We start from the raw sequence: 19,736 nt of genomic DNA, 5'->3' as shown, positions 1-19,736 counted from the left end.
GTTGAGTCCCAGGGTGGAAGGAACTCATTAAGAGGATGAATGAGAAATGGAATAGCATGCTGAGGTTGCTGTCTCATCCGGAGGGCAGAGTGATCTGTGACTACTCCTGAAAGCTCTGCCTTTTCCTACAGCTCCATTGTCAACGTGCCTGGTGAGTCGACGCTTCGTCGGGATTTCTTGAGACTGCAACAGGAGAACAAGGAACGTTCCGAGGCTCTTCGGAGACAGCAGCTACTGCAGGAGCAACAGCTCCGGGAGCAAGAAGAATATAAAAGGCAGCTGCTGGCAGAGAGGCAGAAACGGATTGAGCAGCAGAAAGAACAGAGGCGGAGGCTGGAAGAGGTAGGAAGAGGGAAATGTCCAGTGGGTATTCTCTTTCGTTATTCACACTGGTAGCCAGACACTCAAAGGAATGTTTTCTGTAGCCTCCTGATGTGATACCTTTCCCCTGCAGGTAACTAGCTAGTTAGGTAACTTAGCTAGTCAGGTAACTTCAGAAGGAAGGCTTCTGTCTATGGTTTTGGACTGTCAGGTCTTCACATTCCTTGAGGTCTTTGAAATGTTTTCCTTGCTTGTAAAAACTGAAGGACCTGCCCCACCATTGTGCTAGATGCAGAGCAGCAGGGTCCCAGAGACCGCATCATACCAGTTCTGGAAAGGCTGTTTCTGTTTGTGGTTTAAGTTGGCCAGCTCAAGCTTGACCTGACTTAGTTTCTTCTCTTGGCCTCTGGATCTAAGTTCATGTGTACATATTTTTCTGAAACTTCAGACTTTTTCACAGGAAAAACATTTTTTTTTGGTACAGACACCTTAACTTTAGTTTTTTATAAATGCCTTAACTTTAGGCACACACTATAATAAGGGATGAAAAAAAGAATTACATTGGGTATAATACAAATGCTGTTCTGTAATCTAATTGTTATCTAGTGAGATTAATTATATCCTGTGATAGGGAAATACATTTTTGTACTACCTGCTGCTCATTTAATTCATTAATACTAAGCACCACTGGTGATGTGGTTACCCACAACTTGTTCGTTTGTGATTCATAGAAGTGTTATTTCTCTTTTCACTTGGGGCTCAAAGAAACTTTTGATTTTATTTTCCTAACTACCTTTCATAATATGTCTCACAGCTCCACGTTTCTCATTCATAATAGTACAACTCCCAGTTTCTCATTCATAGTAGTCTCCACTTAATTCATACACCTTATCGCTTCACATTTCTTATGGCAGAAAAAGAACCCAAAACAACAAAAAAGCCCTGTATTGATACTAAACAGTGGAATTTAATTTAGATAACAGCACATATTACACAAGTTAGTTAGGAGTGTATTTGGGTTGGGGGGAATCTTTGTTTTGTGTGTTTTATAGCCTGAATTCTGCAAAACTTATACTTTTACCTGAGTTAGAAAACCAGTGTCTGTCTAGCTAAGGAGAATGGAAATGTTCAGCCTGGGCTTGCAGAAAAAAACATAGGACATAACCTTCCTCTGTAGGAGGGACAATATTGCTGTTTGTGTAACTCTTTTTGTGGCTTCTTTGCAAACTCTTTTGTAGTATTTTTAAGACTTTCTCCATGTTCTTTGAACATAACAGAAACCCAGAGTAGTCCAGGGTTTTTCAAGGTTGCCTGTTGACCATGGACTTCATATATGAGAATGCTTGAGTTTTGAGGCTCAATTTCCAATTGTGTCTTTATGCAACATTCTCCACTGTCCATTTAAATGCTGGGCTCTACTTTCCCTGAGGACACGATACAGGTTAGTTTGGTGGTTTGTAACTTTAGCTCCAGCCCGTTTATAACACAGAATTTGCTACAGAAATTGCTTTCGGGCCAAGTGGTAGTGAGACAAGTGTTCGTTATCCAGCCTCTGTGCCCAGTAGGGAGTGAGGATTACAAAGTGAAGACCAGCACTGGCTAGAGGAGAGACACTAAAGTTTTACAGCCATTTTGTTTTATTAGTTAAAATAAAGAGTTGAGGATTAAGGATGTCTGCTAAGTGAGAACTTTGCACTTTACTTGCTTTAATTAGCCCTTTAATTTCAACTTCTTAGTAAAAGTTCAAACTCACAGTCACCTCTTGGCACCTCTTAATCAGAAAAGATGGAGCTAGGTATGAAACAGGGCACATTTGCATGAATAGAATCCACTGATTTGGATTCTTGGTAATCTAGCTCCTTTTTTCTAGCCCAGGGTAATTAAGCATTGTCTATACTCTAGGTCCCAGAAGGTAATTTGGGAATATTTGAGCCCATAAATGATTTGTAGCCCTTTATTGGCATTAAACCTTCAATCAGAACTGTGTGGGGAATAGGGATTCTTTTTGTTATTAGCAAAGTAGGTAAAGATGGTTAGCCTCAGTCATAAGATAAATGACAGTTAAAACTGAAAGGAGATGACAAATATCTGGCAATGACTGGCAAAAAGAAATGGCCCAAGAGTCAAGGTTGTAGGGAAACTGAGTATAGGTTTTCCTTTCTATGCAGCTGCCATTAAGATCAGGCTTATTGGTGCTAAGGACTCCTGTCACCACCATTTCTATTTCTGAGCTCTCTTTGCAGGTTAGTGCTTTTGCCCTGCCTAAGTTCTTCATCTTTAAGAAATCTCTGTGTATATACTCCACTCTTCCTTTGCTCCTTGAAATGTGCTGATAGGATCTCTCTCCTTTGTTTTCCTCTGCTTCCTCCTCCTTGGCTTCTGCATGAACTGGAGATCTTAGAAGCCCTTGCAGATATTTTTGAGTCTTGTCTCTCAGTTTTGCTGACAATGAGGTTTCTGTTTCTGTTTTCCATTTTCCTTGTTGCTTTTGGATGGTCCCAGGCTAAAAAGGGGAGAATGCTGAGCTCAGGCAGCCAAGTTTGTACTGGCAGCTTCGTCCACTCCTTTTCTGGACCTCACAGCTCCTCTAGTGTTTGACTTTGCTCCTCAGTCTTTCTCATCAGGATCCACTCAGGGTTTTCTCCGCTTACTCTAAGTATTTCATCCGTATTCAAGACCCCGTGTGGTAATGACCCAGCCTTAAAAATTTTAATATTACCATTTACTTTTCATATTTAGATGCATCATCACACCTCTGGCTCAAATAGAATTGTTGCCTCTAGCTCGTTTTTTTCCCCATAAAAATTGTTCACAGGCCAGCTTTTTCTTCCATTCTTTCTTTTCTTTTTTTTTTTTTTTGAGCACAAATGAATATTTGATTGTATTGTTGTCTTATCCTAATGGTTTGTGCTCTCTTTGCATTGAGTCTGGATTTGGTACCTATTAACTATGTCTTCCTACTCCCACCACATCCACATATTTGATTAGCATGTTTTCTCATTCTTCATCTAATTTTAATACAAATATGAAGAGAACATCTGATCAGCAGTCTAAGTTAAGATTGCCATGTTAGTTGGTGTACTTCAGATGTTTTTTGAACCTGTTACATATTTCACTAAGTTTCCGTTTGCTAGTAGATACTTCCTCATTTCGACCTCAAGAAAACTTACCTAATTATTGGTAAAAGCAAGATAGATTTGTCTGTGTTTGGTGTGCTACTTTAGTAAAAGGAAATTTCTTAGGGAAGATTTGTTTTTTAGCAGGACTTTGGTGCCATCAGCACATTCTCGTTTTGTTGTTTTTTTTTAATATGCATAATTGATTATTTTAGTATGGAAGAGTCACAATCAAACTTCTTAGTTAAGGTTAGAATTTATCCTTTCCTTAGAAAAAAGAAAAAGACAACAAACCAATTTCCTGTCTCTCCAGTCTTCCCCTTTGGGAAGATGACCGCAGTGCCTATGCTCTGTAGACTTTTTAGGCCCTGGAGGTGTAGCTGTCACTTGGTGATTTGGGCTGCCTCGAGTTGGGGGTAAATGTTAGTGTCAGCCCCAGCGGTTTCTTTGCTTTTTCTTCCACCAAGAGGACACATGGTTATATTCATTCCTGTCATTTCTACAAATTTCAAAGTGACTAAAAACTTAGAGGGGTGGGTGAAAGTGGAAGAAATTAAAGATAAAGGAAAGCAAGAGAAAAACAGTTTTTCTGTGTGAAGTGAGATCAGTACTGAAGCTGAATTATAACACTAGAAAAATGTAAACGTTTCTAAGAAAAAAAGTTAATAAACTGCCCCATGTATTTGTTGGCTGCGAGATCTTGGAAGGAAGGCATGGTGCTTTACCCCAACCGAATCCTTTACCCCAACCGGATCTTCACATATCTTAAAGGAATAGGAACCATTTCCTCACCCCACTTTGCTTACATGAAGGCCTTTGTTTGGCAGATCATGATTGTCTCCCATCACAAGTACATATTAGCACAGTGCTACCTTTTTTTACATACATGCATCTGGGTGTGCAGGTGCCCCTGTAGCCCACGCCCTGCCTTCTCTGTCAGCAGCTCCATTTTTTTTTGCAGAGGGTAGCTGTCTTGTCTTTCAGCCTCCTTATAAGTTCTCACATGTTCTTTTGGCATCCTAGTCTAGCATCTGGTTATATTTACAGTTAAATTTTGTAAGAGTTAGCTTAATTCACCAAATGTTACTTGTTGCCTAAAGATGGGGAAGAGTTGTCTTTGGGGGGAAGCAAATAATTTTTCTACTAAGGCCTCATCAGAACTGGCAGGAAAAAAACCTCAAGGATTGGTGGTATGTTTGTGAAGTAACATGACCCCGGAAGTGCTTGGAAATGGCTGAATGTGAAAACCAGACTGGTTTATTAAAGTCTGTTAGTTTCTACAACAGTAAGTCCAGTGAAGTGTGTTTAAATGGACCTCACCATTATCAACGTGATCTATTTAGAAAAGTTTTTAAATACCAAACTAGAAAGGGACCCTAATTAAAGCATAGCTGGAAAAGTACATATTTACTTGGGCATGCTTGGGAAAATTTAAATAATAAGGAATTCTCTTTATAATTTGAGAGATGTAGAAATCACTTTATAGCATCATGCAGTTTTTTAGTTTCTTTGATTTTGTTTTCAAAGAGTGATTTAAGAAAATAATGATGACATCAATTTGCAAATGCTTCAAAGGATTATGTCATGTTTTTCATTCTTAGTGGGGTAAGCCTGAAAAGGCATGTTCATTAGAGTTTCATAGGTTTTGTTATTTGAAATCACAGGCATAAGGTTAATCCAGTATGAATTGATGTTACTTAGTTGATGGTTGATGGCATATGTTTTATTTTGGGCTGTTTTCTTTTGAGGTTCTTTAGCAAGAGGCCAGTTTTTCACATTAATCATCTATTAAGGTATATTTACTAAGGGATTTCTTTTAGTTTTAATTGTCTCCCCTCCCTTAAATTAAGAGCCTCTTCTGAGTATAGTGGTTTTTATGGTTCATAGTTTAAATTCTTGCTCTTAGTCCAATTTACAGTTTCAAATGTTAGAGCATAATGTGGAAGAAGAATCAGTAATTGCATTGTTTTTTGCCTTAGCCATCAGTCTTGTCAACCAGTTGGTTTTCATACCAGGACTTGCTTAGTGGGCCAGTCCTAGGAAATACAGCACTTTCCACATTGTCTTGTTGATTTTTAAAAAGCATGTGACTTATGTTACCTACAAGACTTGGAGGAGAGGGCTCTGTCTAGTTTATCTTTGTATACTCACCATAGTGCTTAATATTTCTCAAATGGATGAATCAATCATTTGTAGTCCTACATGCATCTCTGGAAAGAAGGGACTTGTTCTTGAAGTTTATGCCTGTTCTTAAATGGACTTCTGGGTTTGAGATCTCTAATTTGAGTTCCAGAGAGACCTTAGAGAACTTTAAAGGATTTTGTAGAATATTCTGAGGCATAAAAGGTGTATTGTGTAAAGTACGAGGCACTAACCAAATGTAACAATTCTTGTTTAAGCTTTTATGTACTTTCCAAGTGATCTTGAAAAGATGGCGTTATGATTTGATTGGATCTTGTTGGGACCTAGAGATATGAATGGATTCTTTAGTGCTTTATTACTCTAAACTCTAAATGTTGGAGATAAAATCACAGTAGTTTTTCTCTTGGATGCCGTGTGTTCGGTGTGAGGGTTGGATTCAACCCAAAAAAGTATTTATTGTGATATTTACTACAGAGCAGAAAAGGTAAGTGAAACAGGATTCCTGCTCTCAAGGAGCCTATGGTCTTTTGTGTGTGTGTGTGTTGATTTAGCAACCAAGAGTTTCTTTCATAGGAAACAAGAAAAAGCTTTTTGGAGGCTTTCATTTGACAGTTGAGAACATCAGTTGTAGCCTATTCGTGTTTGTAAGATATTTGCTTACTCTTATTTTATGATGTGCATTTTGAATAAAACTTATAATTTTTTTAATTATGGCAAATAATTACATAATAACCGTTACATTGATTTAGGAAAACAGTTGAAGAAAAATAATATGATGCTTATTACCTCACTTAAAATTTTTTTTTATATTTATTTATTTTGAGAGAGGGGGAGTGCAAGCAGGGGAGGGGCATAAAGAGAGGGGGAGAGAGAGAATCCCAAGTAGGCTCTGCATTATCAGCACAGAGCCTGATGTGAAGCTCGAACTCACAAACCGTGAGAACATGACCTGAGCCGAAATCTAGAGACGGATGCTTAACCAGCTGAGCCACCCAGGCACCCCAATGCTTACCTCACTTTCGTTGAGAAATCCCAGTGAAGTGACTAAGAAACAAAAATGGTATAAACAAGGACAACGAGAACAAGAAAGGAAACCAAATTGTGGAAGTTAGATAGTACATGGAAGAGTAAAGACTGTAAGAAGGCTAGTACTGCAAATTCTGGAAGAGTAAAAAATGAGAGGCAACAGGTGGGGCTAACAGCATGTAGATATGGAGAGTTAGATTCTCACACCCCAGGCAGCCAGGCTACTCTGTTCCTTCTCCCCTGTGGGAACAGATACAGACTTCCTAGAAAAAGTGAACAACAGCCTCAGTATATGAAGAATTCAGGCACAACTGAGTATGTGGAGAGAGAAAGAGTGAAAACAAGGGCATTAATTGGAAGTCTAAGTATTCACCAGTATGACTGCATGCACACTCACCTCAGCTCCCACAGTGTTGGCGGCCACACTTATTACAGATGCCATTTCTTTTCCTACACCTTCTGCTCAACCCAGGCAGGAGATAGGGAGGATTCTGAGAATACTGCAGAGATTCCTCTCTGGAGATACTGACTAGCCCAAGGGACAAAAAGCCCCAGTGAAATGCCCATGCTGCTTCCCATCATCTTACTGTGAAGCTTAATAGTTACCAACCACTCTCCATAGCCCTTATAATTTCCTTTTTATTGTCTTAAATGTGAATGGACAGCCAAGATTGTGGGCACTGAGAAAAACCTTTAACATGAAAGACAAATAGAAAAAGGATCTTGAAGGAAATAGTGTAGGGAACAGAAACTATTGCATGCACAGACACATGCACATGTGTAGGATCTTAATATCCCTCGAATGAGAAGAACAAATAATATTCATGAAACGATGTTCAGAAACTAAGAATTTTTGAAGTTTTTACATTTTTTAAAAACTTTTAATTATTTAATTTTGAGAGAGATGGGGAGGGAGGCAGAAAATCCCAAGCAGGCTCTGCACTGTCAATGCAGACCCCAGTGCGGGGCTCAAACTCAAAAACTGTGAGATTGTGACCTGAGCCAAAATCAAGAGTCAGACCCTTAACTGACTGAACCACCCAGGCGCCTCTGAAAAGTTTTTATAAATTAAAACTCCCAGAACGTTGTGGGGGGCGGGGGGGGGGGTTAAGTTTATGATGAACAGAAGAAAAACCAAATCAATTCAGGGGGTTTAACAACCATTTAATTAGATGGTGTAGGAAATAATTACTGTAGGGAGAACTACAGAACTAATTCAAGGAAAGTTTCCAGAGCTAAGAAATACAAATTTCTGTACTGACTGAAAGATGTACTGAGTCTCCTGCACAATGAATGAAAAAAGACCCATACAAAGGTACATATGTCGTCTTGACAGCTCACAATGTCTGGGATGAAAAGAACATCCTAAAAGCCATGGTGGGTGGAGCAGGTAGAGGGTTGGGGTGTGCATGGGTCTTGTACTAAGTATCAGGAATCTGAATGGTCTGAGATTTTCCAGGAGCACCATCAGAAACTAGAAAATGACATAGCTGTGCTTGCAGAAATCTGAGGGAAAATTACTAGCCTGAGTCAAAATTATATGTACCTTGTGAGAGTAAAGGTTCTGTGGCCTGCGAAGTCCCTCAAGCCTTTTGCCTTGTTTTCACTTCTCAGGAAGCTACTGGAGAACGTGTTCCAGCAAATGAGGACGAAAGTGGCAAGGGCTACAGGAAACAGGATCCTGTACAGGAGAGAGTTCAAAAGAATTCCTAGGAAGTTGGTGGCCAAGCATAGGCTACCTGGAGAGCAAGCAGTCTTGGTTGGTGTAGGGGAAGAAAGGGGTGTGAGAGGTTAAATCTCTAGGAAGAATGCCTGATTGACTTGACCATATTGGAAGGAGGACTATGGTGGTGCAAGAGACTTTACAGATGATTTTGTGATAGACCCATAGAAAACCAGTGAAAGAGACCACAACAACAAAAATAAGGCAATTAATAGCTCCTCCAAACACTAAATTTTGCCTTGAATGTGGTTTTCATTTAATCAGAAATTGTCACATGACTAGACTGGGAACATGGATTGGTGCTGTGGATGGGTATTCTTTGGGGGAGAAGTCAATAGATGGTGTCTAAAGTGGAAATTTTTTTAAAAATAGCTCTTATGAAAGTGTTATTTAAAAATCAGGAGGCAAATACTGTGAGAAAAACAAAAGGCATTGGAAGTGATTCTACCTTGGGAATCACGAATTGGGGGTGAGGAGAAATGGGGCACCTTATTTTTGACATACACCTTATAATTCATTTTGAATTTTTAAAGTACTTAGTACTTTAATTTAAACTTTTTAAATGTACATATGGGAAGTGGGGGAAAGAAAAGAAGGGAAACAAACCACAAGAGACTCTTTAATGACGGAGAACAAATGGAGGGAGATGGGTAACAAGGAGGGCACTTGTGATGAGCACTGAGTGTTATATGTAAGTGATGAATCACTGACTTCTACTTCTGAAACCAGTGTTGCACCTAATGTTAAAATTTAAATTAAAAAAATAAAAATGTTTTTAAATGTAAATGATGTGGAAAAAGCTCCTTGTAAAATCACTTAAAAGTTGCCTCTTAGTAGTAGCATTTAGTTACATGAAAGTAGTCAAGATTTTCTAATGGGCTAGGAGCCCTGCCCTCAGTGTAGGTGGAAACAACCAAGAAAATGGATTGTACATGTCTTACCACTTGGAGGCTTACTCCAAGCCTTGAAGGAGAATGAGTGCTTCCACTTTAGAGCCCATGTGACCAGAGGACGTGCACCGAGGTCTTGCCATTTCCTGAAGTCAAGGTGACAACAGCTCAGGAGAGGGGAGATGAGAAGTGGGTCTGGGGAGTGGGTGGCCTGAGATCACACCTGCACTTGGTGCACTGGGGCAGGCAGCAGCTCCAGGTGAGAGGCCTAGCATGTGGAAAGTCAACTCTGACCCTGGTTCGCTCCCTCTCTGCTTTTCCTCCGCAACTTCCGCTTTTCTTCTCTGGAGCTTGCATCTGGAGGCTGGTTTGAGTTGGATGCTAGACCGCATCTGGCTGCCAGCTGTGTGGCGGCTTAGTAGCAGGCTGCTGGTTGGTCGTTTCTCCCAGACCTCAGCATGGCAACCTCCAGGGCTCTCCTTGGAGTTGTGTCCCCTCCTGGCTCTTTCCTGAAGGAGTCCTTGCTGATAATAGCTGAGGCGTCAGCAGAGATAGGGATGGCTTTGCTTTCATTAAAGTTTTTTGTTGTTGTTGTTGTTTAGTATAAGAGAGAAACAAGTGCAGGCTATTGCTTTTCTTTTTGTTACTGTGATACTATAAGTCTAAATGGGACCTTCAACATCATATGTAAAAATTAAGGAATTTTTAGTAGTTTGCATGGTGTATAAGGAAATGGCAGTAAGCACATCATCTCTACGGCTGTTGTGGGTCTGCATCTCTGTGGTCATGTGTCATTGCTTAGCATAGCGCAGTGGCATGGAGGGTAAGAGAAACTGAAGGCATATATCTGACGCATATGTCTACTTAACATACCTTTGCACTGAGTATGTATATTATAAAACATGCAGAAATAGCTATCTTAAAAAGGGTGAGCTACAAATACAAGTAAATAAGAGTTGAGTGTTTTTTTCCTAGACTTCACTCGATGGTCTTGTTCACTTCTAGAGACTGCTGATGTAGACACCTACCATGCTAGTTCTTCACCTCTCTCCTCTCAATTTCAGTGCATCAGGGCGCCCTCCACAGGATGGTGTGGGGGGCAGATCTTTTGCAGAGGAATGATTCTCTTAGAGTTCATTGCCTATAAGACTTTTTAAACACTTTTTCTCATTGTAGACACCAACTATTGACTTCTTCAAAATAATAACCATTGTAAACTCCACACCATGATGATTTCTGATGCACACTGCCTCCTTCACACCCCCACCACACATAACTCTGTTCTGACAAGTCAGGAACCTGAGGCTCATAGAGGGGAAGTGGCTTGTAACAGGGAAGCTGAGCAGAATCAGGACCACAACCTCTGTCCCTTGAGTCCTTTCACTTGTCTTTCTAGGATTCCATGGTGTGTACTAAAATTTTTCAAAGGACCCCTCTAGCCCATTTTGGCTACTTTTGTTATCTAAAAGTTGTAAAATTCATTGCATAAGGTTCTTTGCCTCTTCTGACCTGTTCATATTAATCCGATATACTTGGAGCCTAAGTTCTCTGAAGCTAAGGGGCAATTTTAAGGGCAGTAGATACTGCTTGCCTTTGATTTTGTTTCCCTTTTCTTTGTTTTTCTGTTTTCCTTTTGTCTGACAGATTTGGAGGGAAATTGTTTACATATCTTGTCAGGTAGCTTTCTGTCTTCCTTTGTTGTGATTGTGGGTTCTTATTTTCATCCAGAGGTGAGGCCCTTCTTACCTTGCCTGCCAGGTGTTTGCGAAACCCAATGTATTCTAGCAAGTCATTTCTCTTTTATAAAACCTGAAAGTGTCCTGATTGTTGCCAGCCTTGCCCATGGTTGTTCTCAGAACTAAGCAGTGCTGAGTCTGTAAAAATAGTAGAGTACACAAAATCACTCTCACTCCTCAGGACAGAAACTTCCACAGAGCTTCCACGTTCACCTCTTAGAGGAAAATACTCACAACTGTTTTAAGCTTTAAAACTGATCGAATGAGATTCTTTATGTTTTAGGTTTATTAGAAGGCTTTTTGTTTTACTTTGAATGTCTTTATATTCAGTAGAGAAGCTCAGAAGATGCTTTCCTTTGGAAGACATGGCTAGTCAGGAATATCTGAAAGAATTAAAGAATTTCTGTTTAAAGCAAAGAAACTTGTTTCCCAATTGGCAAAATATGGGGATTTTTATTACCAGTGTTAGAGAAATGGTTGTATTCTGAGCTTATATTTGTTATAAGTAACGTACTGGTAAAAGCCACTCTCTTCTTTTTGTTCCTGAATGGAAAAAGCAAAAGTTGTAAAATAAAAGATCTTAACTTAATTTGTTTTGAAGTAGAAAGGCTCCAGTAACACTGCTTGGATGAGATTCTCAGATTTCTTTCCTCAAGTGTCTGTGTTATATTGCTGATGAAGTCCTGGGGCAGGGTGAGGTGGTTTTGTGGGTTTTATTTATCAGTAGCTAGTTTAAAAAAATTTTTTTTAATGTTCATTTATTATTGAGAGACAGAGAGATACAGAGTGTGAGGAGGAGGGGTAGAGAGAGAGGGAGACACAGAATCTGAAGTAGGCTCCAGGCTCTGAGCTTGTTAGCACAGAGCCCAATGCAGGGCTCGAACTCACGAACTGTGAGATCATCACCGTCGGCTAACCAACTGAGCCACCCAGGCGCCCCTCAGTAGCTAGTTTTTAAAAAGAAAGGCCTCTTTCCTCCCAAGGGTGCAGCACAGTGCTCAGGGCCAGGTGCCCTGAATGCAAGCCCCACACCATGGCACATGTATATGGGCATTAAGCTAGCAAATGACAGGCAGCAAGTACATTGTATGGGGACAGTGTACATGTTTCAATTTAATAAAGATGCCTTGGCCATTAAAGTTGTAGTTTCTAAACACCAGGACAGGAACTCTTTTATTTCTACGACCCTACCCACACCCATGGGAAACTGTGTGTTTTGTGTGTTGAATTCTAAGAGCAGACAGTGCTGGGAAAAAAATAAAGCATGAGGGGCACATGGGTGGCTCAGTCGGTTGAGGTCCAACTTCAGCTTGGGTCATGATCTCACAGCTTGTGAGTTTGAGCCCCATGTCAAGCTCTGTGCTGACAGCTCGGAGCTTGGACCCTTCTTCAGATTCTGTGTCTCACTCTCTCTGCCCCAACCCACTCGCATTCTGTTTCTGTCTCTCTCAGAGATAAATAAACATTTAAAAAAATTTTTAAAGAAAAATAACTAAACCATGCAATATATGGAATGAGAGAGGAGATGGGGCCAGAAGCTAACTCAGAACTGTATTGAGAGTAATGGTCATGTAACACTCAGCTGAGAGAGACGAGGTACCAAGAAATCTCTCTGTGCAAGGGTTCCACATATAAGACATTTCTTTATATTTCTTAGGAAATCATTTAAGTGTCTACCTTCAGAATGAATGCTTGTGTGTGGGGGGGGGAAGAAATTAATACTCAGACTATAATAAATACCTACTTTTATGCCTATTATAAATATTTATGTCTAATATCCCCAATAACTTTATCCCAAACTTTCTTATTTAATAATCTTAGTGCCACATTGAAGTTTGTGGTAATACTGTCAGCTTCCTGTGTCTTGAGAAATTCGATGGCTGTGTATTCTTTAGACCTGTGCTGTCCAGTACAGTAGCCACTAGCTATATATGGCTATTTAAACTTAAGTTAACTTCATTGAAGTAAAATTGAAAAGGAAGTTCCTCAGTTGTACCAGTCATATTTTAGGTACTCAGTAGCAACATGTGGCTAGTAGCTACTCTACTGAATAGTACTGAGACAGAACATTTTCATCATCCTGGAGTGTTTTATTAGATGGCCCTAGTCTAGAGGCTAGCATTTTTCATATTTGTGGGAAGAATTGGTTAATTCTATACTTTACACTGTAGAAGTGCCTTATTAACAGATGTCTGGGGCTGGATGAGAAAAGCAGCCAGACAGGTGCCCAGTGTGTCCCACTACTCTATACTTAGGGGTTATATAGAACAGCCTGGATTAGGAACGGTTGTCAGAGTGAGTCTACCTACCTGCTAGTAGGATGCACATGGTTAATACTACAGGCATTAGAGGCAGAATGGCCCTTCTAGTTTGGGACTTGCTAGCTGGGTGACACTGGGCAGATCACGTGACTCTTCTGAACCTATTTGCTCATCTGTAAAGTAGGATTGAAATACTTATTTCCAGGTTTGTTTTGAAAATTTTATTAGATAAAGGAAATGGAATAAAGAGTATCAAACACTGAGCACAGTGCAGGACATATAGTATGCATGTGTGCTGTGGCAGTTTCTTAAATTCATTACTATGAATAATACTGGCATTTCTTATTCTTATTGTCAATTTCTTTTTCCTTTCTTTTTCCTCTTTTTAACTATTTCTTTCCTTTCTTTGCTTTACTTCCGTTCTCCTTTATTCCTTTGTCTTCTGTCTTTTTCTTCTGATTTAAGGGCCCTGGATAATTCTGTTAGTGATGTGCATGGATAAAGAATTCCCTGTCCTTTAGTTGCGTAGTATAGTGAAGAATGGGGAATTGATATCAAACGAAACCAAACTGTGTAAGGATTCACAGAAGCACCCCACCTTTGACCAATATTTATGAGGAAGCTGGTACATGTGGGGTGGAGGAGCAGTGTGGAAATAGCTGGCCAGTCGAGATGGGGTCTGTGAACTTCCCCTCATTAGCACCTACCTGTAAATGGTCAGCAGAGTGTCATGAGAGCAGTAGTTAGAAGATACCTGCTGATTACATATCTTTACTTGCGCAGCAACAAAGGAGAGAACGTGAAGCTAGAAGGCAGCAAGAACGTGAACAGCGAAGGAGAGAACAAGAAGAGAAGAGGCGTCTGGAGGAACTGGAAAGAAGACGTAAAGAAGAAGAAGAGAGGAGACGGGCAGAGGAAGAAAAGAGGAGAGTTGAAAGAGAACAGGTTAGTTCACAAAAGAATGTTCTGACCATGCATATGTGAGGTCATATGTGAGGTTGCTTTGTAGAGTTGGGGGATTTGGGACTCAAAGTACAGACACGTGTGCACGCACGTATGTACACACACACACACACACACACACACACACATTCAGGATTTCAGAGGTTTGAAAATGCCGAAGCACAATTGGAAGCACAGCAATAAATTGAATTAATAAATTGAAATTAAAAATGATGGATAAATTTTTACATTTAGAAACCTCTTGAAGTCAGTTGAGTGGTCTCCAAATAGTGTGATGCCCAAAAGATTTCTGAATATTTCTTTTTGGGCTTGGCTTAAATGTTTTGAACCTCAAATATCTGAATGATGATTAGCCTTTTCTTTAATGAACTGAAAAACCAACCACAAGGAATGTTTGAATTATCGAGTGGCTGAATATCATAATAAACATATTTGTATATAACTCAGTAGTAGCATTAGAAAAACTAATAACATTGTGGTTTTGTTTAGCCAAAAAAGATAATATTTTGGTAATACTTAGAGCATTTTATTGATGCCAGCTATAGTTGTCCTTAGAAATCTCTGTTCCCTGAATTGACTGTGCTTTTGTGTCTGTGCTGTCAGTGTGAGCCCCTCAGAACCTCTTCACCTCTCACATCTTTGAATTGATCGCTCTTTGTTATGAGCTTTGGGTAAAGGAGGAAAGATATGAATGGAGACCAATTTAAATAATACTTGAAATTCATACTTAAAATACTTATCAACTATGGTATTAACTTCCACAGTTGAGTATTCAGCTACTATCCTTGATACTGATCATATGCTTCAGGTTCTCTGCACATGTACTATTTCTTCCTGAGAATTTAAGGATATTTCTGTTACTATTGACATTATTGGCCAGTCAGCACTGGTGTGTTTTGGGTTTGTTTGTTTTGTTTTTCCCCACATTCTGATTTATACTTAGGGATTGGAAAGAGGAGTAAAAGTAATTAAGCTTTTGAAAGTTAAGTCTCCTAGGGGTAATTCTCACCATGTGATGATGAGAGGAGTATGTGAGAGTAATACTTAATCTTTAATGTGCTAGTGACAGTCGTTAACATTCATGTATAGCAAGTATTCTTTTTTTTATGTTAAATATAATTTATTGTCAAATTGGTTTCCATACAACATCCAGTGCTCATCCCAACAGGTGCCCTCCTCAATGCCCATCACCCACTTTCCCCTCTCCCCCACCCCCCATCAACCATCAGTTTGTTCTCAGCATTTCAGAGTCTCTTGTGGTTTGCCTCCCTCCCTCTCTGTAACTTTTTTTCCCCCTTGCCCTCCCCCACGTCTTCTCTTAAGTTTCTCAGGATCCACATATAAGTGAAAACATATGGTATCTTTCTCTGCCTGACTTATTTCACTTAGCATAATACCCTCCAGTTCCATCCACATTGCTACAAATGGCCAGATTTCATTCTTTCTCATTGCCAGGTAGTATTCCATTGTATATATAAACCATATCTTCTTTATCCATTCATCAGTTGATGGACATTTAGGCTCTTTCCATAATTTGGCTATTGTTGAAAGTGCTGCTATAAACATTGGGATACAAGTGCCCCTATGCATCAGCGCTCCTGTGTCCCTTGGGTAAATTCCTAGCAGTGTATAGCAAGTATCCTTTACCTCTTCTTGAAAATAGATAGGTATCAAAGTAGTTTTTATTCTGCTTTCCTTGTTCTGTTGCAAAATCTTTCGTGTTAACAGTGCTGTAAGAAACTGCACTTCTGCATGTTTGTATACATGTATGATTGTATTCTTCATGCTCATTGTATGTTAGGACATTTGTGGTTTGGATAGACGTGACTTTCCTGGTTGTCCTTGTGTTTTGAAGGCAAAAAGACAAAACGACTGTACTAATTTGGTCTTTCAAGTTATGGTTCATTTCAGTCTAGTTCAAAGAAGAGGTGAGTTGGAACTCAGATTCCTTTCTCAGCTGTTGCAGGGGAAGGCCACATGTCATGCTAGGTCAGTGCTTGGCATAGCATGTGCCGTGGAAGGTTAGGCTAGGAGGAATGGGACTTGGAGCCCAGGTTGGAATCAGAGTGTCTTTGCAAATGCCCTTCTAGATACACTTTCCCCCAGATTGGCTTTTTTGGGTAAAGTTTATTTTATAAGATAAAGGTTTCTGAGGAAATGTATATGTCATGATTTGTGTTATCCTGCATTCTCTAAACCAGAATTATTGGTTAACTAAAACTTCTGTCCAGCTCAGATGTATAGCTATTTTTATTTTAAAATGTGTGCCATGGTACAAGTGGATGGTCAGCATTAGACACTGTAAAGACATAATCTGAATTTCAGAATAAAACTTCTCTTCTTAGATCTCTTAGTCTACTCCCTTTCTGGAACAGTTAGCTTTTTTCCTTCTTGAAAAGGAAGGAAACTTCTTTTGTTTGTATTTCAGAGTTGTTTAATGTCTGTGTCCTATTTGAGCCTTACAAAAAATCTTGAGAGTTGCAAGAGAATGTTTTTTTTTATTAAATTTTTTTTTTTAACATTTATTTATTTTTGAGACAGAGAGAGACAGAGCATGAACGGGGGAGGGTCAGAGAGAGGGAGACACAGAATCTGAAACAGGCTCCAGGCTCTGGGCTGTCAGCACAGAGCCCAAGGCGGGGCTCGAACTCACGGATCGCGGGATCATGACCTGAGCTGAAGTCGGCCGCTTAACCAACTGAGCCACCCAGGCGCCCCAATTTTTTTAAATGTTTGTTTCATTTTGAGAGAGAGAGAGAGAGAGAGACAGAGTGCGAGGGAGGAGCAGGGAGAGAGAGGGAGACTGAATCTGAAGCAGGCTCCAGGCTCTGAGCTGTCAGCCCAGAGTCCAACGTGGGGCTTGAACTCCCGAACCACGAGATTATGATCTGAGCTGAAGTCAGACGTTTAACCAACTGAGCCATCCACGTGCCCCAAGAATATTCTTGATACTCATTTCTCAAATGAGGATACTGAGAAAATGGAAGGTTGAGGGTTTTCTAAAGGTCTGAGATTTCCAAACGTCTCTTGATTTCCTAGTCTATTAAATATGCATGCAACTTCAAGGTTGTATTTCTCCTCTTTACATGTTTTGGGTATGTACCTGTTTTCATTGATCCAGAGGCTTGTCATTCTCTTCCCCTTGAAAATAAGTTCCCCGCCCCCTCCCCACAAACACACACACACACACACACACACACACACACACACACTCTCTCTCTCTCTCTCTCTCTCTCTCTCTCAGTCTCTTCTTGAAGAGCCTGGGCCTGTTCATTTGTGAGAAACCACCTGAGTCTGGTGTTCACAGATCGTGGCTTTCAGAATATAGTCATTCCAGGTACCGTCTGTGTCATCAGAGAAAACACAAATCATGTTTGTTCTGTTTTAATATTAAAACGGGTTTTGGTTTGGGGTTTTAAAAATTGGCAATCCATGCTTGTTTTAAATGATTCATCGGAACCCTCCAGGGCAATGAGAACCCTCTGGTTTCTTATCTAATTAAACTTGATTTCTCTGGTCTACCATCCTTAAGAGGAATATCCTGGTTCTTTGAAATCCTGCAATTGTATTTAACAGCTGCGTTCTTACAGAAGAACTATCAGATACTTTTGTGTATATCAGTAGAGTGTATATCATCATTTATTAGACTCTTTAGATCTTCGTTGACCAATTTGAAGATCTTGGGGACAATCTTTCACTATATGTTTCATAATATATCCATCACTAAGTGAATTACCACTGAAGACCATTGGGGCAAATGGTTCTTGGTGCTCCATTCAGGTGGTTCTGATGCTTTCCTTTGGGATAAATTGATTGCTGGGTAATTTCTGTGTGACAGGAGTATATCAGGCGACAGCTAGAAGAGGAGCAGCGGCACTTGGAAATCCTTCAGCAGCAGCTGCTCCAGGAGCAGGCCATGTTACTGGTAACGCCCTGTGTCTGTCTTGTTCCATAGCATTAGGGCTCATTTCTCTATCCCTCCCCTGAGCTTTGGGCATAGCCGTGGTGATTACCAGACCATTTTGGTTAGCGTTGTGGGCTGACAGGCTCAAATGGAGATGTCCTCTGTGGTCATGCTGCTTTGGGCACATTTCGAGGTGGCTTCTATTTACTTACCTATTTCCTGTTAAAGAGTTAACTGTTCTCTTTGGTAGATAGCAAGGGTTTGAACAGAACTTGGCATTCAGTGAACAAACTAGAATGCCAAAGGCTGAAAGTTCAAAGCACATGCCATAGGATTTTTGCCTAGTACACTAACTTTTGAAACCACCAAAACCAACTTTTAATTGAATTCTCTCTCTGTCCAGTGATATTATGGTTAGCAACAAGCTGTCATATTTTTCCACAGGTAATACGCTATTTAAAATCCCAGTCATTTTGCTCTGTGATTAAAAAAAGGTGGGGGGGAAGGCATGGTCTTTGTGAAAAGTTGAGAATGAATCCAGAGAAGAGGCAAGTTGTGCGGTGGCCCATAGATTTAGTGTTCTCCTCTCCCTCTCCAAGGAGTGCCGATGGCGGGAGATGGAGGAGCACCGGCAGGCAGAGAGGCTCCAGAGGCAGTTGCAACAAGAACAAGCATATCTCCTGTCTCTACAGCATGACCACAGGAGGCCGCACCCGCAGCAGCAGCAGCCACCGCAGCAGGAAAGGAGCAAGCCAAGCTATCACGCTCCAGAGCCTAAGCCCCACTATGAGCCCACTGACAGAACCCGAGAGGTATTTTCTTTCCTTTGTTGCTTAAGTATTGATCCGGTGTTGCTCATTCCCTGGGAAGTAGTAGAATGACTCTTAGGAGCTGTGTAATAGTAAGCTTAGACAGGGACACAGAGAGCAGATCAGAGCCAGTCTTTTGGTTTTCTAGCCAAGAAAATGTGGTTCAGACAAGTGAAAGGACACTTGCCTGCGGTCCCTTATCTGCTTGGTGTTTTCTCCAGAGACGACCAGAGTGCCTCTGTAAACAACTCTTGGGTGAAGTGAGCACTAAACAGAGGGAAGATTATATGGCAAAATCATTCCTAAAATGTACATAAGGGGATGGTGGCCTGGTTAACTATTTTTCCAAAACCACCATGAAAATGAACAGTGCCTATAGCCCAATTATACTGACTTTTTTAACAAATCACTGATTGTGATTTGTTAATGAAATTGGTGCAGTTGGGCCACCCAGAGCCTCCTGGTGATGATGTGGCAAAGCGGTAACTTTTGGAATACTAGGAGTCCTGGAAGCTGGTTGACTTCTGCAGTGTGTTGAAACCTGGCCTGTAGGTGGCACCCTTCCACCACGTCCGTCTCACCCTCACAGAGAGTAGATTCTAGGAACAAGTGTTCTCCGCATCCTAGAATGCCTTTGTTTTGGGTACGATGAAATGTGTTTTGAATTCCTGATGATAATCTTCTAATCTTAATCTTTTGGTGTAGTTAGTTGTGACGTTCATTTTTTTTTTCTAGTTTATCGTCATGTACAATCTTAGAATTCTTGCCAGGAGATTTTAAAGGCTTAATTTTTATTTTCATATTTCTTTATCTCAAATTGAATTTTAGCCCTATTATATTTGCCT

General features: G+C 40.3%; 1 protein-coding gene across 50 annotated transcripts in view; it reads left to right on the top strand.

Moving 5' to 3' along the window:
• The window catches only part of MAP4K4 (mitogen-activated protein kinase kinase kinase kinase 4), a 196,388-nt gene that overhangs the window by 141,248 nt on the left and 35,404 nt on the right, over positions 1–19,736 (top strand). For 30 of the 50 annotated variants that reach the window (XM_030310348.1, XM_030310357.1, XM_036064369.1 and 27 more), the window contains 4 exons: positions 132–342; positions 13,999–14,160; positions 18,017–18,103; positions 18,682–18,894. In XM_030310348.1, coding sequence (XP_030166208.1) covers positions 132–342; positions 13,999–14,160; positions 18,017–18,103; positions 18,682–18,894 — 673 coding nt within the window. The remainder of the gene's footprint in view (positions 1–131; positions 343–13,998; positions 14,161–18,016; positions 18,104–18,681; positions 18,895–19,736) is intronic. The other 20 variants (XM_030310371.1, XM_036064386.1, XM_036064385.1 and 17 more) reach the window with 1 other exon arrangement.

The sequence above is a fragment of the Lynx canadensis genome, chromosome A3 (assembly GCF_007474595.2).
Source record: "Lynx canadensis isolate LIC74 chromosome A3, mLynCan4.pri.v2, whole genome shotgun sequence".
NCBI lineage: Eukaryota > Metazoa > Chordata > Mammalia > Carnivora > Felidae > Lynx > Lynx canadensis.
The sequence above is the reverse complement of the archived record's forward strand: the minus strand, read 5'-3'. Positions and strand labels throughout refer to the sequence as shown.